At 41.4% G+C, this 21,587-nt stretch overlaps 1 protein-coding gene across 2 annotated transcripts in view; it reads left to right on the top strand.

Moving 5' to 3' along the window:
• fam219aa (family with sequence similarity 219 member Aa) overlaps positions 1-21,587 on the top strand; it is a 143,428-nt gene that overhangs the window by 90,399 nt on the left and 31,442 nt on the right. The window contains exon 1 of one of the 2 annotated variants that reach the window (XM_080727783.1): positions 15,372-15,571. The exons of the other annotated variant lie outside the window; for it this stretch is intronic. Coding sequence (XP_080583909.1) covers positions 15,512-15,571 — 60 coding nt within the window. The 5' untranslated portion in view covers positions 15,372-15,511. Of the gene's footprint in view, positions 1-15,371; positions 15,572-21,587 lie in introns of those variants that run through there. 2 annotated transcript variants of the gene reach the window in all.

The raw sequence follows: 21,587 nt of genomic DNA, 5'->3' as shown, positions 1-21,587 counted from the left end.
GGGGGAGGATCGTATTGAATGCTGAACTGTAGTCAATGAACAGCAGTCTTGCATAGTTCAACACTTTCCCCTTGCTCTTCTCCAGGTGGGAAAGGACAGTGTGTAATAAGTGAGCAATAGCATCCTCAGTGGATCTGTTGGGCCGGTACGCAAATTGTAGAGGGTCCAGGGTGTTGGGTAGTGAGGAGCAGATGTGTGCCTTGACCAGCTTCTCAAAACATTTCATCACCACAGAGGTGAGTGCAACTGGGCGATAGTCGTTATGACCGGCTGGTCTTGGTTTTTTGGGTATGGGGATGATGGTGGATCTCTTAAAGGTTAAATGACATTCTGTTTTTACCAATCATAAAAGTCTTTGCCCTGGTCCTAAAAACATGTTTTAAAATGTTTAAACTTGAAAATCCACTCCATGGAGCCATGGTGTCTCTCTCTGTTTAGGTGTCATGAAAAACGGTCTGTCACCTGAAATACTCTAAACTCACCACCAGGGGAGCCTCTCTCTCCCACTCATTCTAACAAAATAAATATTAGTAGGCCTATAGTGCAGTAAGTACATGTACTTGAGTACAATTTTGAGTATTAGCCCTAACCCTAACCCTAACCCTTTCCAATTTTCAATTCTTATACTTCTACTCCACTACATCTCAGAGGCAAATGCACTTTATCTCTCCACTACAATCATTTGGAGGCTTTAGTTACTAGTAACTTTGTAGATTTTGATTATTAATACAAATCAATCACTTCAGCCCTTATAGGACAGCGATTCTCAAACTATGGTACCCAAAGTGGCCACACACACACACGCACGCACACACGCACGCGCACGCACATACAGATCTGCGGCCGCCCCGGCTCCAACACACAGAGATGCGTGCTCACATTTTTTGTTGCTTTCGCACAAGACAGTGGCTGTGACACAGACACACACACAACCATGGCAGCTAAAGAGGCTGAGCTAAGCCCTGGCCTGAGGCATACGCGTCTGCATGATCAGCGGGGAATTGTGTCATTACGAGCCGAGGCGCGGGTGTTTTTTCTTACCCCGGGAACGATACATTACCGGAGCCCTGCGGTTACTATGTACCTTCGCGGAGTTCAATTTAGACCGTCGGCGCCGCGGTAACGTTCAGCTCCGCTCCGCAATGCAGAAAAACGTCATGGTCCTTTGTAGTTATAGCAACATATTTTGGCTAAATGCCTCAGTTTAGAGAAACACCTATTGCTTGTGTTATAGCGTTTTACTGTCTGCTCGCATTACTGTCTGTCTGTCTGTGTGTGTGTGTGTGTGGGTGCGCTGTGCACTGTCACAGCAACGACAGAGTGTCGGTAAAAGGAGGGAGGTTCCACTTAGCTCTACCCCGGGGAGCAGTGCACTGTTAGTCGGACACAGCCGACACAGAGTGTCGGTAAGAAGGAGAGAGGTTCCGCTGTGCGCAAATACATAGCGATTTTAATTATTTCACTAAAGCATAAACAGACTACTTGATATGAAGGATATTGATGTAAATAAGATATTTGAATGGATAAATGTATTTTATATGCCCATATTTACAATTAAAGGACGATATAATGTAAGAGGTCACTTCCTCAAAACTTGGGCTGTGGAGAAATAACTCTATGGGAGACATGGAGACTGGGAGAGAGGAGGACTGACGACGTATGAGTCCAGTATCCAATGAACTGCGCGTTTGAGACTCATTATGCAGAAACCGGCACAAACACACAGATAGCAGGAAAACCACTGCATGTCAAAAGTTGTGTTTTTTTTGGTGTAATTGAGGCCAGGGAACATTAAAAAAAGCATAAAAAACTCAAAATTTATTTTTGTATGTCACCACCCCTTTAAAACATGTGGGGATAATACCCTGAGCAAGGGACAGATTGAATATAACTGTGAACGCCGGTGCCAGTTGGTCCGCGCAGGCCTTGAGAACCCGCCCTACAATCTCATCTGGTCCTGCAGCCTTCCTGGTGTTCACCTCCTTAAATGTCCTCCTGACATCATGTTCAGAGAGAACAGGTAGTCCAACTCCTCCGCTCGCTCCAGCTCCGCCCCTCCCCATCCCAGGTGTGCTGGCCACCTGGCCGTGCCCGGTGTCAAAGCGTGCAAAAAAAGTGTTAAGGTTATCCACCAACTCTCTGTTTGCACCACCCGAGGAGGGGGGTAGGGCTTTGTAGTCAGTCATAGTTTTCAGTCCCTGCCACACACTTCTGAGGTCACCTTGTTGGAATTTGGACTCCACCTTCTCCCCATACTCCCTCTTTGCCTCCACCCTGAAAAGCTGGCGCTGCAGGCTCTGCTTGCGGCTTGAATGGCCCTCCTAAAGGCCTCACCGTGGATTTGTTGGGCTTCTTCCTCACGGAAGACACAGGCTGGGGCGCCAACCCAACCTGCTCCCGGGTGCCGTCTACATTCCGGCCGTCAACCGACTCTCCGGTGGTCACCAAACTATTCCTGGTTGTCACATAGTCTATTCCTATGAGCCACTATAAATAGAACTAATAATGAAAAAAAAAAAACATCACAAAGATGCAAAAAAACATCACAAGGATGCAACTGGGACGTATCATCAGTGATGTAGCCTGGGGTCGACGGGTGTTTCGGGTCTCGCAACATCATACACCCTCGCACAGGTGACCCATATAATATAATATAATACTAGTAAGACACCCAAGGGTGGAATGCGACCTCAGGGTGACATGCAACCTCGCCCTAAAGGGCGAGGTCGCGCCAATTCTTGACAATCTGGCCAACCACAGCGTTTCTCTGACGATTCTAGTTGTTGTCATTCTGGGGGGAGTTTGTTCATGTTTTTGTGAGGGTATCAACCCTAGGAGCTCAGCACACTCACAGAATCATGGCACACTCACAGAATCAATGTTATGCCCATACATGGAGTTCCCTGACTATGTTATGTCAAAACATGCCCATATGTGGACATTACCAAATATGGGCATTTCCAGATATGTCCTTAATATTGATAACATTGGGACAGGGATCTCCATATATGGGCATGAAACATATGTTAATTAGTAAAGCCAAGCTTAGGTTTGATGCCTTGGGATTTCTATATTTGGACATAAGTGTGTACCCAATAGGTCATCATCTGGAAAGGTAGGGTGTAAATCAGAGTAAAGCAGGCTTTTGAGCTAGTTAGGGTCAGAGATTGATGACATCAGAAATCCCCATATATGGGCATAAAGGGATTTTGCTTTTGGGAATGCCCATCTATGGCATTTTTATTTTATTTTATCCTTTATTAATAAAAATACATGTATGTATCCATATACATATGGAGTTCAATATTGATGTTTTTGGAGAAGGTATGGTGTAAATGTATGCTACTTAGTAAGGGGCCTCGGGTTAGATACTCTTTGTATGGCCTCTGGAGGTCCTTGGCGTCGGTTAGTAGTATGCCCAGCACATAAGATGTGGGACGTCACAAAGCCTGCGGCCATGTATCATTTTCCATCAGGCCTGTTGGTTTTCACGCTCCAGTGCGGCGTTCATGCGCTGCAAGTCAATGGCAGACTTGGCAGTCAGACAGACAGCCATTGACTCCGGCCTAACAATGGCTACTTTCTATGACGGTAGTCCCATATGACATGATGGACTGGACTATCTCCATATATAGTGTTATCCACATTTCGTGTAGCTGCCCTGTACAGGAAGTGATGTCACAACTCGCTGACATCACACTGACATCACAGAGGCTTCGGAAGGACGGTCACGAGGCTTCGGACACTCAAGCGACACGATTCTTCAGAGTATATGCGACCTTCGGTCGCAACTAGTAAGACACCCAAGGGTGGAATGCGACCTCAGGGTGACATGCAACCTCGCCCTAAAGGGCGAGGTCGCGCCAATTCTTGACAATCTGGCCAACCACAGCGTTTCTCTGACGATTCTAGTTGTTGTCATTCTGGGGGGAGTTTGTTCATGTTTTTGTGAGGGTATCAACCCTAGGAGCTCAGCACACTCACAGAATCATGGCACACTCACAGAATCAATGTTATGCCCATACATGGAGTTCCCTGACTATGTTATGTCAAAACATGCCCATATGTGGACATTACCAAATATGGGCATTTCCAGATATGTCCTTAATATTGATAACATTGGGACAGGGATCTCCATATATGGGCATGAAACATATGTTAATTAGTAAAGCCAAGCTTAGGTTTGATGCCTTGGGATTTCTATATTTGGACATAAGTGTGTACCCAATAGGTCATCATCTGGAAAGGTAGGGTGTAAATCAGAGTAAAGCAGGCTTTTGAGCTAGTTAGGGTCAGAGATTGATGACATCAGAAATCCCCATATATGGGCATAAAGGGATTTTGCTTTTGGGAATGCCCATCTATGGCATTTTTATTTTATTTTATCCTTTATTAATAAAAATACATGTATGTATCCATATACATATGGAGTTCAATATTGATGTTTTTGGAGAAGGTATGGTGTAAATGTATGCTACTTAGTAAGGGGCCTCGGGTTAGATACTCTTTGTATGGCCTCTGGAGGTCCTTGGCGTCGGTTAGTAGTATGCCCAGCACATAAGATGTGGGACGTCACAAAGCCTGCGGCCATGTATCATTTTCCATCAGGCCTGTTGGTTTTCACGCTCCAGTGCGGCGTTCATGCGCTGCAAGTCAATGGCAGACTTGGCAGTCAGACAGACAGCCATTGACTCCGGCCTAACAATGGCTACTTTCTATGACGGTAGTCCCATATGACATGATGGACTGGACTATCTCCATATATAGTGTTATCCACATTTCGTGTAGCTGCCCTGTACAGGAAGTGATGTCACAACTCGCTGACATCACACTGACATCACAGAGGCTTCGGAAGGACGGTCACGAGGCTTCGGACACTCAAGCGACACGATTCTTCAGAGTATATGCGACCTTCGGTCGCAACTAGTAAGACACCCAAGGGTGGAATGCGACCTCAGAGTGACATGCAACCTCGCCCTAAAGGGCGAGGTCGCGCCAATTCTTGACAATCTGGCCAACCACAGCGTTTCTCTGACGATTCTAGTTGTTGTCATTCTGGGGGGAGTTTGTTCATGTTTTTGTGAGGGTATCAACCCTAGGAGCTCAGCACACTCACAGAATCATGGCACACTCACAGAATCAATGTTATGCCCATACATGGAGTTCCCTGACTATGTTATGTCAAAACATGCCCATATGTGGACATTACCAAATATGGGCATTTCCAGATATGTCCTTAATATTGATAACATTGGGACAGGGATCTCCATATATGGGCATGAAACATATGTTAATTAGTAAAGCCAAGCTTAGGTTTGATGCCTTGGGATTTCTATATTTGGACATAAGTGTGTACCCACTACCCAATAGGTCATCATCTGGAAAGGTAGGGTGTAAATCAGAGTAAAGCAGGCTTTTGAGCTAGTTAGGGCCAGAGATTGATGACATCAGAAATCCCCATATATGGGCATAAAGGGATTTTGCTTTTGGGAATGCCCATCTATGGCATTTTTATTTTATTTTATCCTTTACTAATAAAAATACATGTATGTATCCATATACATATGGAGTTCAATATTGATGTTTTTGGAGAAGGTATGTTGTAAATGTATGCTACTTAGTAAGGGGCCTCGGGTTAGATACTCTTTGTATGGCCTCTGGAGGTCCTTGGCGTCGGTTAGTAGTATGCCCAGCACATAAGATGTGGGACGTCACAAAGCCTGCGGCCATGTATCATTTTCCATCAGGCCTGTTGGTTTTCACGCTCCAGTGCGGCGTTCATGCGCTGCAAGTCAATGGCAGACTTGGCAGTCAGACAGACAGCCATTGACATATATAGTGTTATCCACATTTCGTGTAGCTGCCCTGTACAGGAAGTGATGTCACAACTCGCTGACATCACACTGACATCACAGAGGCTTCGGAAGGACGGTCACGAGGCTTCGGACACTCAAGCGACACGATTCTTCAGAGTATATGCGACCTTCGGTCGCAATAATATAATATAATATGTTTACATGTCAGCATAATCAACATGAAAAGCCTCAGGCAGCAGCTATAGGTCCATATCACTGATTTAACAGACTATAGGTTGTCCATACTCCATATCACTGATTTAACAGACTATAGGTTGTCCATACTCCATATCACTGATTTAACAGACCATACTGTAGGTTGTCCATACTCCATATCACTGATTTAACAGACCATAGGTTGTCCATACTCCATATCACTGATTTAACAGACCATACTGTAGGTTGTCCATACTCCATATCACTGATTTAACAGACCATACTGTAGGTTGTCCATACTCCATATCACTGATTTAACAGACTATAGCAGGGGTCTTTAACAGGGGGTCCGGGACCCCTAGGGGGTCCTCAGAGTTACTACAGGGGGTCCTCCAAATCTTCCACTCCTTTTTATATTAACAACTTGAACCCTAGTGACCATCTGAGAACTGTAGCCAAAAATACAGATCTCACATCGCCTCGTGCTGCGAGGCATTGTGAGCTTGCAGATCGGCTATTTTCGACAGAGGTTTGGTGTAGAGGGGGAAAAGAGCAGACTAAGTACAGAGTGAAAGGTCAAGTTTATTATGTAATGACGGCTCAAATGGTTAAATATCTGAAAACACAAAATACACTGATGATTGTGCTGTCAAACAATGAAACTATATGGAATGTCTGAAAAGGTTTTGGGGGTCCCTGCTTCATCTCTCTCTCAACTAAGGGGTCCTTGGCCTGAAAACATTGAAGACCCCTGGACTATAGGTTGGGTCTATACTCTATATCACTGGTCCGCGAAATTATTGCTTGATTGATGAACATGAATAAATAAATACATTTCTTTTACTCTTTTTCCCCCAAATGTAAATTTATCTTCAAATATTTTTTAAAACATTTTCCACATTTATGTTAAAAATAAAACATGCTTACTGTGCAATTGACATATTGTTGATAGTATTTACATGGTTCTCAGTTAATAAGGTATGCCTATGTACGATACGATACGATACGATAGACTTTATTGATCCCATATGGGGAAATTCATAGTTCTCACAGGAGCTCAACCAGTAAGGGAAACACGATACAACATACATACTCAAAAACAGTATCAACCCCAACACACGCTAAGCACATCACTAAAACGGCTAAAAAAAGCCATCGCTTCCCTAAGATAAAACACTTAAAATGTTACCAAAATTCCTTGCCTGCTAATACTTCATGCGGATACTAAGTAAGTGCACAGCATAAAAGTATGAATATGTTACACATGAATATAGCTACAAATGTTGTAGCCTCATACGAGGTGGTAATTAAGGGGATTGCTCCATCTCTGCATCATTTTGAAGGTCCCTGGCCTGATTGAAGACCCCTGTTCTAAAGTGAACAAGTTGCTTATTTATTTATTATTTATTGATTGAAGAATGTATTAGAAGCCTGGAAAACGTACAGTTTTATGACAGTAGGCCTACTTGTACTCATTGGTACAAGGTCAACTAAAATAAGCTTTTCGTCTTATTTTAAGCCACTTTATGTAGGCCTATCTCATAACATTGAAAGAGACGGATGGAGCACAGTAGGCTACTTTGCATAGGATACGCAGTAACAAGGGAATGGGCTTTTTATTGTTTTAACCAGTGGTTCTAAGTGGTGGTGGTGGTACCAACGTTTTTTACTTGAGTAAAAGTATCATCAATATTATCAATGTTTCGATCAATTGAGTACAAAGGACCCCATGGAAACAAGCCATAGCCTACTTATACTTTTTTGGAAAAATAATTTTAGCAGAACTTGTACTGTAGCCTACTGTAGCCTGGCTACTTCTCTGTACCTGTCTCTGCAAACTGTAAGTAATCAATCAATACAGCAATTTAGAAATAATCTCACAAGTTAAACTCAGGAATTAAAAATGAATGATATTAAAATATAATTAACTCAGTTAGCGCCGGGCGACTTTACGAGCGACTAGTTCACTATGGCGTTTGGTGCCGAGCGACTCGGAGCGACTTTTATATAAAAGCATTGTTTAAGCTTTTAATATGTGTTTATAGACGGAGCGAAATGGTTAGCTTACCTCAGCTAATGTCCACACGTAAACCGTGAAAAAAAAGGATACGATTATGACGTCACCTTTAAACCAGGGCTTCCTGTTGACAACAGGCCTCTGCTAGCGTTAGCCTCAATGCAACCATCCGACCCTCACGTAGCTTCACTAGGTCGGATTTTGATTCTGAAACTTTCTGTGTGGCATCTATATACGTCCCGATGCCCATACCAATGGTGGTTTGAGACGATCAAGCACGAATTGAACAGTATTGAGCTGAAATGGTGACCGGCGGCCCGTCCATGTTAAGTCAATGAGGACCAAGTCAGCGTCTCATCCTGTTATGTGGATTTAAACAGGCTTAACATGGGACCATGTCAGTGTATGGTGTATGGTGGTCTCTAGTGGTCATCTGGTGGTATGGTATGGTGAACGTGCATTCGTTAAGGTGGTCTGGTTAAGGTGGTCTGGGGGGATACAAAATAGCTATTTCCTGGCGTTATAAGCGCACATTCATATTCATATTTTGGAAATCTGGCCCTGTATGAGTTAAAGTACCAATATAGAAAGTGCTCATTATGCAGAATGTCGCATTTGACAAGTTATCAAAAATCTTAGCAGATCTATAGCTTGTTGTTGATGGTTATTTTCAATACAGCAGTAAGTGCTCATAAGAGCCAAGTACCTGCCTGGCCCTAGTTGGTTATTTTGGGCTTGTTTTCCTAGGCCTGGTTGCTTATTTCTCAGAACCTGGCAACACTACCAGAAACGATACATGACAGAGGATGACGCTGTTTAGATGCCTCAATAGAATTATACAGTGTGCACATAAAAAAACAATTGATTGGAAAACAACCTGTGATATGCATTCTTTTATATTCCTGGACCGATTAACTGACAAAGGAGACAAACGTTCAGAAATAATTTATTCACAAGCATGGTCCAGCTGGCTGTCATCCTTCTGCCATGGACTCCATTGCAGTTCACACAACTTCCGGTCCCAGTTTTGGCTCCCATGAGCGTCAATGGCGGATGCCCAGCCGTTTTGGCGACCATACCTTCTTATATAATATATCTTGTCCCAAGTAAGGAAGTGACAGGGAATTGTCTGTTGCCAGATTTTGCCAAAGAAATAAGCCTAATAGAAGCAACTAGGCTATACTACTTTACATTTACATTTGAAAATAGCAGATCAGCAAACTCAGAATGTGTCACATTGCGACACATTGTGAGCTTGTATATTTGCTATTTAAAAAATATTGAGGGAAAAAAAAGAAATTTGAATATTTTTGAAACATTTTAACAACATAAATCTGTGTGGCACCACATATTTTCAGATGGGGGTCTGCGACTGTGAACAAATATGTTAATCTGGGGTCCTTGATATGAAAAGATTTGGGAACCACTGGTTTAAAAAATATTAGAAAGTAAGCCCAATAAGCAACTATTTTTTTAAAGACACAAATTGCTTATTATAAGCAGACATGGCAACCCAGGTACATTCAGAGCCCAGAGCGCCAACTACTGACACTTTAATGCAAGGACAACAGGAAACCAAATGATGTTTTTCAGGACAGCTTTTTCAGCCTCCGCCTCTTTCAGGATATGAACAGGAAGCCGGGGGCGGGGCCAGGAATAACGTGAATATGGTATTTATAGCCTACCACTACCTTATGACCATATATGGCCAGAAGGGATGCATTATTCAGACATCCGCATAGCTGTGGTCTCATCATCTCATCATCGCACAACATTGAGCATGTGATTAATACACACAACAAAAAGGCTAACATTTATTTATTTAAGCTAAAATGAACTGTAAACTAGCCTATACCTTAACAACTTAACCACTTGAACCCCAGGGGAAAAAAATCCACCTAAAATGCATGTCCAAATTGGAACAGTTGTGGACACAAAACTACAATGACTGTGGCTACTTTTGACCCACCAAATGTCAGCTAACCCCTGAAAATTCACAAATGCAGTGTAAAACATCACATTTCTCTTATCAAATTGTAATGCTGTGATCACTTACTAGGGAAAAGAGGATTGAAAAAGACCTCCGCCTGTGGAAAATATGCATTCTGAACGGTGAAAAAGACTCAAGACCTCATTGGAGACATATAGTGAATAGAGAAATTGTCCATCAAGGTGTCATCAATTGAGAGGCAACATCTTATGAATATATTTCAAACTATGTGAACTCTACAGATGTTTTAGTGAGAGTAGTGCTGTAATATTAGTAAGTATAGGGTGAAAAATTATAAAAACGAATAAAAATAACATGTAATAAAGCTGCAAGCAGCGATAACCGGGCCCTCGCAGCTCTACCCACGTCACAAGGGGCAGCAGTTACACTATTACACTTTTTGCCCTTTTACACTTATTGCCCTATTACACTATTACACTTATTTCACTATTACACTTTTTGCGCTATTACACTATTACACTTATTACACTATTACACTATTACACTTATTACGTTATTACACTATTTTACTATTACACTTATTGCGCTATTACACTATTACACTTATTGCACTATTACACTATTACACTTATTGCGTTATTACACTATTAAACTTATTACACTATTACACTATTACACTTATTACACTATTACACTATTACACTTATTACACTATTACACTTATTACACTATTACACTATTACACTTATTACACTATTACACTTATTGCACTATTACACTATTACACTTATTGCGCTTTTACACTATTAAACGTATTAAACTATTACACTTATTACACTATTACACTATTACACTTATTACACTATTACACTTATTACACTATTACACTATTACACTTATTACACTATTACACTATTACACTTATTGCACTATTACACTTATTACACTATTACACTTATTGCGCTATTACACTATTACACTTATTACACTATTACACTTATTACACTATTACACTATTACACTTATTACACTATTACACTTATTGCGCTATTACACTATTACACTTATTACACTATTACAGTTATTGTGCTATTACACTATTACACTTACTACACTATTACACTATTACACTTATTACACTATTACACTTATTGCGCTATTACACTATTACACTTATTACACTATTACACTTATTACACTATTACACTATTACACTTATTACACTATTACACTTATTGCGCTATTACACTATTACACTTATTACACTATTACAGTTATTGTGCTATTACACTATTACACTTACTACACTATTACACTATTACACTTATTACACTATTACACTTATTGCGCTATTACACTATTACACTTATTGCGCTATTACACTATTACACTTATTACACTATTACACTTATGGCACTATTACACTATTACACTTATTACACTATTACACTTATTGTGCTATTACACTATTACACTTATTACACTATTACACTATTACACTTATTGCGCTATTACACTATTACACTATTACAGTTATTGTGCTATTACACTATTACACTTATTGCGCTATTACACTATTACACTATTACAGTTATTGTGCTATTACACTATTACACTTACTACACTATTACACTATTACACTTATTACACTATTACACTTATTGCGCTATTACACTATTACACTTATTGCGCTATTACACTATTACACTTACACTTATTACAGTATTACACTTATTGCGCTATTACACTATTACAGTTATTACACCTAGACACAGTTACACTATTGCACTTATTACAAACCATTGAAAATCTAGTAATTAGGAACCATCAATAATCGACCAATCAGAAGAGGGAGCGGGGCTAACTTAAACCAATTAAGAACAAGGACTCTGAAACAAGTCAAATGACTCCACCCAGAAGTTTGTACGACAAACGGTTGATGAGTAATAGCCAAAATAAGGAACAATCAAGTATCGACCAATCAGAAGAGGGGGCACTTCCTTTTTGGCGAAGGAAGTTTGACGCTTCGCCACGGGCACGCCGTTTTACGAAAACTCACGATTTGCACAACTTTTCATCGTTAAGGTGTCTTGAGTATGCCGAGCGAATGTGAAGTTGATCCGATTAACTCCCCAGGTGGAGTTCGTTAAAGTACGACACATGAAAACGGCCAAAAATGCGCCAAAACGCCACTAATTAGTCAAAATTGCTGACTTCCTGTTTGTTTTCGGACATGGCGCCAAGAGGCTTTTTTGTGAGTCCGGACATGATACAGGTGTGTACCGATTTTCGTACTTGTGGGTGAAACCGTATAGTGGGGCTGTTGCGTTGAAATTTTGTAGGGGGCGCTGTTAAGCCATTAGGCCACGCCCCCTTTTAATTTTTTTTAAATACGTAACTTCTGATGTGCGTGCAAAGTTGCACAACTTTTGGAGTACGTTTGGCGCCTCAAAAACGTGATTTACTTTCGGGAAAATAATAAGAAGAAGAAGAATAATCTTTGCAAATACAATAGGGTCCTCTCACACTGTGTGTGCTCGGGCCCTAATAATAGGTTTAGTTTGTGTTAATTGTGTTGTGATTTATATTTTATAATAGGTTTGTGTTGTTGCGTCCTTATAGTTTGTGTCCTTTTTCTGTGTCAATCAATGCTCTCATCCTCTGCATGTCTCTGTTGTGCTCCCTTTGTCCCTCTGGTGGTTAATGAGCGCCATCTACTGGACACTGGGTGGCATCTCTCACTGTAGGCCTGGGTTAAGACATGCAATTTACACATAATGTATGTATCATACCAACCTGTCACTCAAGTCTCTTTCTTGTTCATTCAATCTTTGTGCCCCCCCCCCCCCCCCCCTCTCTCTCTCTCTGGAAAAACTGTTATTTAAATTATGTGAATAATCTCGAATAATCCCATAAGGAATGGGCTGTGAAAGGCAGCCAAACAAAAAAAATAAAAACAAAAAAAAAATCATTCATTCATTCATTCATAATTCATATAGATAATTCACTAAATTGAAAGAGCATCCTTAAAGGGATAAGAAACCCCGCCTCTAATTTGTTTTATGGGATTTCAGAAGATGAAAAGATTTCTAAAATGTAGGCGTGGTTATCTGCCGTTGTGGGGGGAGGGGGCGGAGCAATGCGTGTTCTATCAGAGAGACAGAGCGAAGCTGTCAGCAGTGGGCACTGGGCAGTTGCTGTTTCCATTTCGGAAACATTTTTTAAAACCAGCCATTGGAGGTGTAAAAAGTATAAAGATTCGGCAACTCCATGTTATATAACCAATTATAATGTGCAAGTATTTTACAAACAAGCCGTCTGAGCTTTTATCCATGGACATAACTTTCTCCAGCTCTGGACTGTTTTACACGGAACCGGAGAGGGACGGACGCTAGGCTAACGCTGATAGCTATTTTCTGTATGTGTGTGTGTGTGTGTGTGTGTGTGTGTGTGTGTCGTGACAGTGCGCGCACACACACAACGTCCACACGAAAAATAGCAGATCTACAAGCTCACAACGCGTCGCTTTCGAGACGCGTTGTGAGCTTGTAGATCGGCTATGTAGACGAGCTAAATCAGCTAATAGCCGTAGTAGCAGCAGCTTCTCATGTAAACACGTTTGTTTCGGCTATTTTGTGACAGTGTAGTGTGTGTGTGCGTGTGACACGTGTTTGTGTGTGGTGACAGTGCGCGCACGCACGGTCGCACGCACGCACACACACACACACACACACACACACACACTACAGTCACAAAATAGCCGAAACCAACGTGTTTACGAGAAGCTGCTGCTACGGCTACATAGCCGATCTACAAGCTCACAACACGTCTCGAAAGCGACGCATTGTGAGCTTGTAGATCTGCTATTTTTCGTGTGTGGGCGTTGTCACGACGCACACACACACACACACAGAAAATAGCTATCGGCGATAGCTTAGCGTCCCTTCTTCTTCTGTTCCGTGGTAAACAGTCCAAAGCTGGAGAAAGTGTGTCCATGTATAAAAGCTCAGACAGCTTGTTTGTAAAATACTTGCCCATTTTAACTGGTTATAGAACATGGAGTTGCCGAATCTAATCAACAAGTGCCCCACTGTCTGCGACAGCCCTGAGCCCTACAGTCTATGCTCTGTCTGAACAACACGACACGAGACGCCACAACGAGGGCAGAATGAAACCACGCCCCCCTTGATACAACTCTGTATTAAACAAACGTTAATATTAATTAGATATGCCTACGTCACATTGCACTCTAGAACAATGATAGCTAATATTTAATGAGTGGCGCCAAAGTTTTCTTTTCTTCTAGAAACTGGAAGTATTCAGAAATAGCTGCAGAGACCAGCAGAAAGCTCTGAATCCACAAGGCTATAGGCAAACTGAACCATATCACTGCTCCCTATCACAAGTGACTCATTGATATAATATATATTTATAGAAAAAGTGATTTTGTGTTTCATGCTCCTTTAATCTGAAGCTGTGTTGTATTTTAAGGTTGAATGAGATGTATAGTCTAAAGCCCAAACCATATACTAGTTTGTTTGTAGGCTACAGTGCGACTTGCGCAAGGCAAGCAGTTCACTCTATTCAGCCCACTTTATTCACTAATTGTTTGGCAAACGACACTTCTTCATGAGTACAGTAGATACAGTAGGCCTATATGTTATTTAGTTAACTATAAAAAACAGGAACAGATTGAGAAGTGCACTGTTGCGCAGCCACACTCATACACACAGGGTAGGCTATATAGCTGCTCAAATTCACCGCTCCACTTCGAACCGATGGTTAGATTTTTTTCTTAGAGCTTGACTATATATTTTGGTGTAATTGTATTTTTATTTTTGGGTGTTGATTTATGTAACCTGGCGAAACATATGGTTTTATGTTTCGAAGGGGGGAGGTTATAGCAAGCCTATGGATTTTAAAAGCAACATAATTCATCCAGTGGTTTTTTTTTATGTCGTAACAATTATTTAAGAAGACTAATTTAAACTTTAACAGAGGTATATAACTATTAATTTCTTTCATTCACACACACACACACACACACACACACACACACACACACACACACACACACACACACACACACACACACACACACACACACACACACACACATTGGCAATTATGTATGAAATATTTTATCATGCCAATAAAGCTTTTGAAATTGAAATTGAATCGATCTGTCTATCAATTCTCCTGCACCCTCCCCGCCCCGCCCTGTCAGAGGAGACATCTCGCGGTGCGCTGATTGGTCAGGACTCCTCGCCCTCATGAATATTCATGACAGACCCCGGAAGTGAGGCAGTAGCAGGGCGCTGCTGTTTTGCTCTGCTGTCGAGTCACCTCTGAGCAAAACAAACCTTCCAGGGTTTATAATGCTACCACCCAGCAGCCCAGCAGCTCTAAAACACACCATAACGGACCATTATTAGTATTAAAAACACCCTAACGTCTCCGCTTGGCTGTCGATAAGAGACATTATTTACTGTGCATCGATAGAAGAATAGACGTTCAGTAGAATTCTAGAAGATGATGGAAGAAATCGACAGATTCCAAGTTCCTCCAGTCAACGGAGCATCTGAGACTCTGGTACACACACACACACACACACACACACACACACACACACACACACACACACACACACGGTTGTGCGAAAATGGCCTTTTTTTTTATGTAAACTGACATCAAATCAGTGCATTCCACAACTATAATCCAATCATGTTTTTTTTAGCCTCAGATGTTGATGTGTTGTTTTGAATGAATGGATGAATCAGATGTGAATGTGCACCGTGGATGGATGTTGTTGGATGTTGGATGTTGGATGCTACCATGCAACAACAGCTGCTATAATCCTCCAGAGGAAATAATCATAATAATAATAATAATAAACATCATCACAGCACAGGCCGGCCTGCTGCTCGCATACAGCATCAGCATCCAGTTGTAAAGTAGCTCCGCCAGAGAGACGGTGTGTGTGTGTGTGTGTGTGTGTGTGTGTGTGTGTGTGTGTGTGTGTGTGTGTGTGTGTGCGCCGCGCGCGCGCGCGCTGACATTTCTGTTCCTCGTCACAGGCAGTGCTTTATTGTGTTCTTAAACCAATTCTGAATTGAGAAAAGAAGCTTCTTTTGCATGCGTTACGTGTTTGGATTTTCCTGACTATATCCATAGTACTGTGTTCTATCCGTCTGTCATTCAACGTTATATGAGATTCTTCAATGGTTTCCTGTGGAAATAAGCCAAGTGCTTTTCTAGGATCTCCTTTTAGTTGACCTTGTACCAGTGAACTTATACTGTCATGATGAAACGGTACCTTTTCCTATGCAAACTTCTAATAAATACTTCAATCAATCAATCAATCAATCAATTGTTGTGATTGAAGTATTTATTAGAAGTTTGCATAGGAAAACAGTTTCATCATGACAGTACAGTTCACTGGTACAAGGTCAACTAAAAGGGAACTCAGGTAAGGACAAGGTGATTCTTATTTCCATAATTGAGATCCTTCTCTTTAACTCATATAACATTGAATGACAGACAGACAGAACACAGTACTATGATAGATATTTAACTCATATAACATTGAATGACAGACAGACAGAAGAACACAGTACTATGATAGATATTTAACTCATATAACATTGAATGACAGACAGATAGAACACAGTACTATGATAGATATTTAACTCATATAACATTGAATGACAGACAGACAGAACACAGTACTATGATAGATATTTAACTCATATAACATTGAATGACAGACAGACAGAACACAGTACTATGATAGATATTTAACTCATATAACATTGAATGACAGACAGACAGAACACAGTACTATGATAGATATTTAACTCATAACATTGAATGACAGACAGACAGAACACAGTACTATGCAGTAGATATAGTCAGTAGATATCAGAAAAGCAAAGAACAGTGCAAAATAAAAGTTATTTATAATAGGAGGGTCAGGGGGAGGGTTAGGCTAGGTTTGTTGTTACCAGTTTTGAGTGTTTTTTTCAGGGCGGTTTTAAAGGATGTTAGGGATTGGCACTCCTATAAGGCCTTAGGTAGGGCATTCCACATTTTAGTCCCCCCTGGGGACTGCATGGGGTCTCCTCCCAAAGCCACTGATGTTCTCGTCCTCCAGCCCACGTTGTGTTGTAGTAAATAAGATGCTGTCTGCTCTCCTCATCCTCCTGACCTAGAGGGTTAGGGTTAGGGTTAGGGTTAGGGTTAGGGTTAACCCTAACCCACGTTGTGTTGTAGTAAATAAGATGCTGTCTGCTCTCCTCATCCTCCTAGAGGGTTAGGGTTAGGGTTAGGTTAGGGTTAGGTTAGGGTTAGGGTTAGGGTTAGGTTAGGGTTAACCCTAACCCTAACCCACGTTGTGTTGTAAATAAGATGCTGTCTGCTCTCCTCATCCTCCTAGAGGCAGTCTGGATGTCTGATATTAGCTCTGATCACCTTTTGATATCCATAACCTCACAGAGAAATCAGAATATGATAAAGTGCAGTAACTTTACAGATCATTTGACGGATACAACTCAGGGGTAGTCAGTGGCAATCTTAGAACATGGAGGGTTCCCGAAGTGTTCCCAGTTCGATCCCAGGCTCCCCCAGAGTTAGTGTTGAAGAGTCCTTGAGCAAGACTCTGAACCCCTAACTGCTGCTGATGAGCAGGTTGGTGTTAATTATCAAGACTCTGAACCCCTGGTTGCTCCCAGTGAGCAGGTTGGTGCCAAGCATGGTTTCCTCTGACATCTGTGTATGAATGTGTGTATGAATGGTTGAATGTAATGAATGTGTGTATGAATGGTTGAATGTAATGAATGTGTGTATGAATGGTTGAATGTAATGAATGTGTGTATGAATGGTTGAATGTAATGAATGTGTGTATGAATGGTTGAATGTAATGAATGTGTGTATGAATGGTTGAATGTAATGAATGTGTGTACGAATGGTTGAATGTAATGCACAATCTCTGTAACGCGCCATGGATAAAGGCGCTATAAATGCACCATTTACCTTTCATAAAAAGGGGAAATCTGGCTATTTCTACGTCCCATTATTTGCCATAGAGGTTAACATTCACCAGGTTAGCATTCACCAGGTTAGCATTCACCAGGTTAACATTCACCAGGTTAGCATTCACCAGGTTAGCATTTCACCAGGTTAGCATTCACCAGGTTAGCATTCACCAGGTTAGCATTCACCAGGTTAACATTCACCTGGTTAACATTCACCTGGTTAACATTCACCAGGTTAGCATTCACCAGGTTAACATTCACCAGGTTAGCATTCACCTGGTTAACATTCACCAGGTTAACATTCACCAGGTTAACATTCACCTGGTTAACATTCACCAGGTTAACATTCACCAGGTTAACATTCACCAGGTTAGCATTCACCAGGTTAGCATTCACCTGCGTCACAATACTGGGACATAGAACACATTTTATGTCAAAATATTGACATGCATTGGTCCCTCATAAAAAAGGGTTTTTCAATTGGTCGCACGCAGACACGCACACACACACACACACACACACACACACACACACACACACACACACACACACACACACACACACACACACACACACACACACACACACACACACAACAACAACAACTCCAGTCCTGTACACTGAACATAATGCAGGCCTCTGTCAGTGTGTGAGGGACAGGCTGAGTGTTGGCTGCTGTACAGACCAGCTTCTCTCTGTTTCTGTCCTCTTGCACTGATGGAAAAGTAACCCATACATCGTTGTGTCATGTGCTTAAGTACTTTGTATTTCCAGTTTTTTAATACGTTTACTTCTACTCTGTTTTATCTCCGAGGTAAACGTTGTACTTTAACTTTTACACTCCACTAGCAAATGATTCCTTTTCTTCTAAACCAGATCACACACGGCCCAGTTTAGAACGAATACGTAGCAAAAGTCTGGTGACGAGAGGTTAGATCTTGATGGGTATATTTTGCCCAGCCTCCCTCCTTCTCTCCCCCCTCTCCCTCTCTCCCCCCTCTCCCTCTCTCCTCTCTCTCCCCTCTATCCCCTCTCCCTCTCTCCTCTCTCTCTCTCCCCTCTATCCCCTCTCCCTCTCTCCCCTCTCTTTCCCTCTCTCCCCTCTCTCTCCCCTCTCTCTCTCTCCTCTCTCCCCTCTCTCTCCCTCTCTCTCCCCTCTCTCTCTCCCTCTCCTCCCTCTCTCCCCTCCCTCCCCTCCCCCTCTCTCTCCCCTCTCTCTCCCCTCTCTCTCTCCCTGTGTGAAGTCTCCAGTCCAACAGCAGCCCCCTCTGTTCCCCCAGGCCTCCTCCCATAGCATAGCGTCACCAGCGCTCACACGGGTTAGCCAAACACAGCCAGCGATAGGGAGGAACACTCAGGCCTATTGAGAACATACACATCCTGGCATGTACTATAGTAGCACATAGGTTAACAGAACATACACAACATGTCAGGTACTATAGTAGCACATAGGTTAACAGAACATACACAGCAGGTACTATAGTAGCACATAGGTTAACAGAACATACACAACAGGTACTATAGTAGCACATAGGTTAACAGAACATACACAACAGGTACTATAGTAGCACATAGGTTAACAGAACATACACAACAGGTACTATAGTAGCACATAGGTTAACAGAACATACACAGCAGGTACTATAGTAGCACATAGGTTAACAGAACATACACAACAGGTACTATAGTAGCACATAGGTTAACAGAACATACACAGCAGGTACTATAGTAGCACATAGGTTAACAGAACATACACAGCAGGTACTATAGTAGCACATAGGTTAACAGAACATACACAACAGGTACTATAGTAGCACATAGGTTAACAGAACATACACAACAGGTACTATAGTAGCACATAGGTTAACAGAACATACACAACAGGTACTATAGTAGCACATAGGTTAACAGAACATACACAGCAGGTACTATAGTAGCACATAGGTTAACAGAACATACACAACAGGTACTATAGTAGCACATAGGTTAACAGAACATACACAGCAGGTACTATAGTAGCACATAGGTTAACAGAACATACACAACAGGTACTATAGTAGCACATAGGTTAACAGAACATACACAACAGGTACTATAGTAGCACATAGGTTAACAGAACATACACAACAGGTACTATAGTAGCACATAGGTTAACAGAACATACACAGCAGGTACTATAGTAGCACATAGGTTAACAGAACATACACAACAGGTACTATAGTAGCACATAGGTTAACAGAACATACACAACAGGTACTATAGTAGCACATAGGTTAACAGAACATACACAACAGGTACTATAGTAGCACATAGGTTAACAGAACATACACAACAGGTACTATAGTAGCACATAGGTTAACAGAACATACACAGCAGGTACTATAGTAGCACATAGGTTAACAGAACATACACAACAGGTACTATAGTAGCACATAGGTTAACAGAACATACACAACAGGTACTATAGTAGCACATAGGTTAACAGAACATACACAGCAGGTACTATAGTAGCACATAGGTTAACAGAACATACACAACAGGTACTATAGTAGCACATAGGTTAACAGAACATACACAACAGGTACTATAGTAGCACATAGGTTAACAGAACATACACAACAGGTACTATAGTAGCACATAGGTTAACAGAACATACACAGCAGGTACTATAGTAGCACATAGGTTAACAGAACATACACAACAGGTACTATAGTAGCACATAGGTTAACAGAACATACACAACAGGTACTATAGTAGCACATAGGTTAACAGAACATACACAACAGGTACTATAGTAGCACATAGGTTAACAGAACATACACAACAGGTACTATAGTAGCACATAGGTTAACAGAACATACACAGCAGGTACTATAGTAGCACATAGGTTAACAGAACATACACAGCAGGTACTATAGTAGCACATAGGTTAACAGAACATACACAGCAGGTACTATAGTAGCACATAGGTTAACAGAACATACACAGCAGGTACTATAGTAGCACATAGGTTAACAGAACATACACAACAGGTACTATAGTAGCACATAGGTTAACAGAACATACACAACAGGTACTATAGTAGCACATAGGTTAACAGAACATACACAACAGGTACTATAGTAGCACATAGGTTAACAGAACATACACAGCAGGTACTATAGTAGCACATAGGTTAACAGAACATACACAGCAGGTACTATAGTAGCACATAGGTTAACAGAACATACACAGCAGGTACTATAGTAGCACATAGGTTAACAGAACATACACAACAGGTACTATAGTAGCACATAGGTTAACAGAACATACACAACAGGTACTATAGTAGCACATAGGTTAACAGAACATACACAACAGGTACTATAGTAGCACATAGGTTAACAGAACATACACAACATGTCAGGTACTATAGTAGCACATAGGTTAACAGAACATACACAGCAGGTACTATAGTAGCACATAGGTTAACAGAACATACACAGCAGGTACTATAGTAGCACATAGGTTAACAGAACATACACAGCAGGTACTATAGTAGCACATAGGTTAACAGAACATACACAACAGGTACT

Source organism: Nannobrachium achirus (genome assembly GCF_963921795.1).
Source record: "Nannobrachium achirus genome assembly, chromosome: 6".
NCBI classification, from domain to species: domain Eukaryota; kingdom Metazoa; phylum Chordata; class Actinopteri; order Myctophiformes; family Myctophidae; genus Nannobrachium; species Nannobrachium achirus.
The sequence above is the reverse complement of the archived record's forward strand: the minus strand, read 5'-3'. Positions and strand labels throughout refer to the sequence as shown.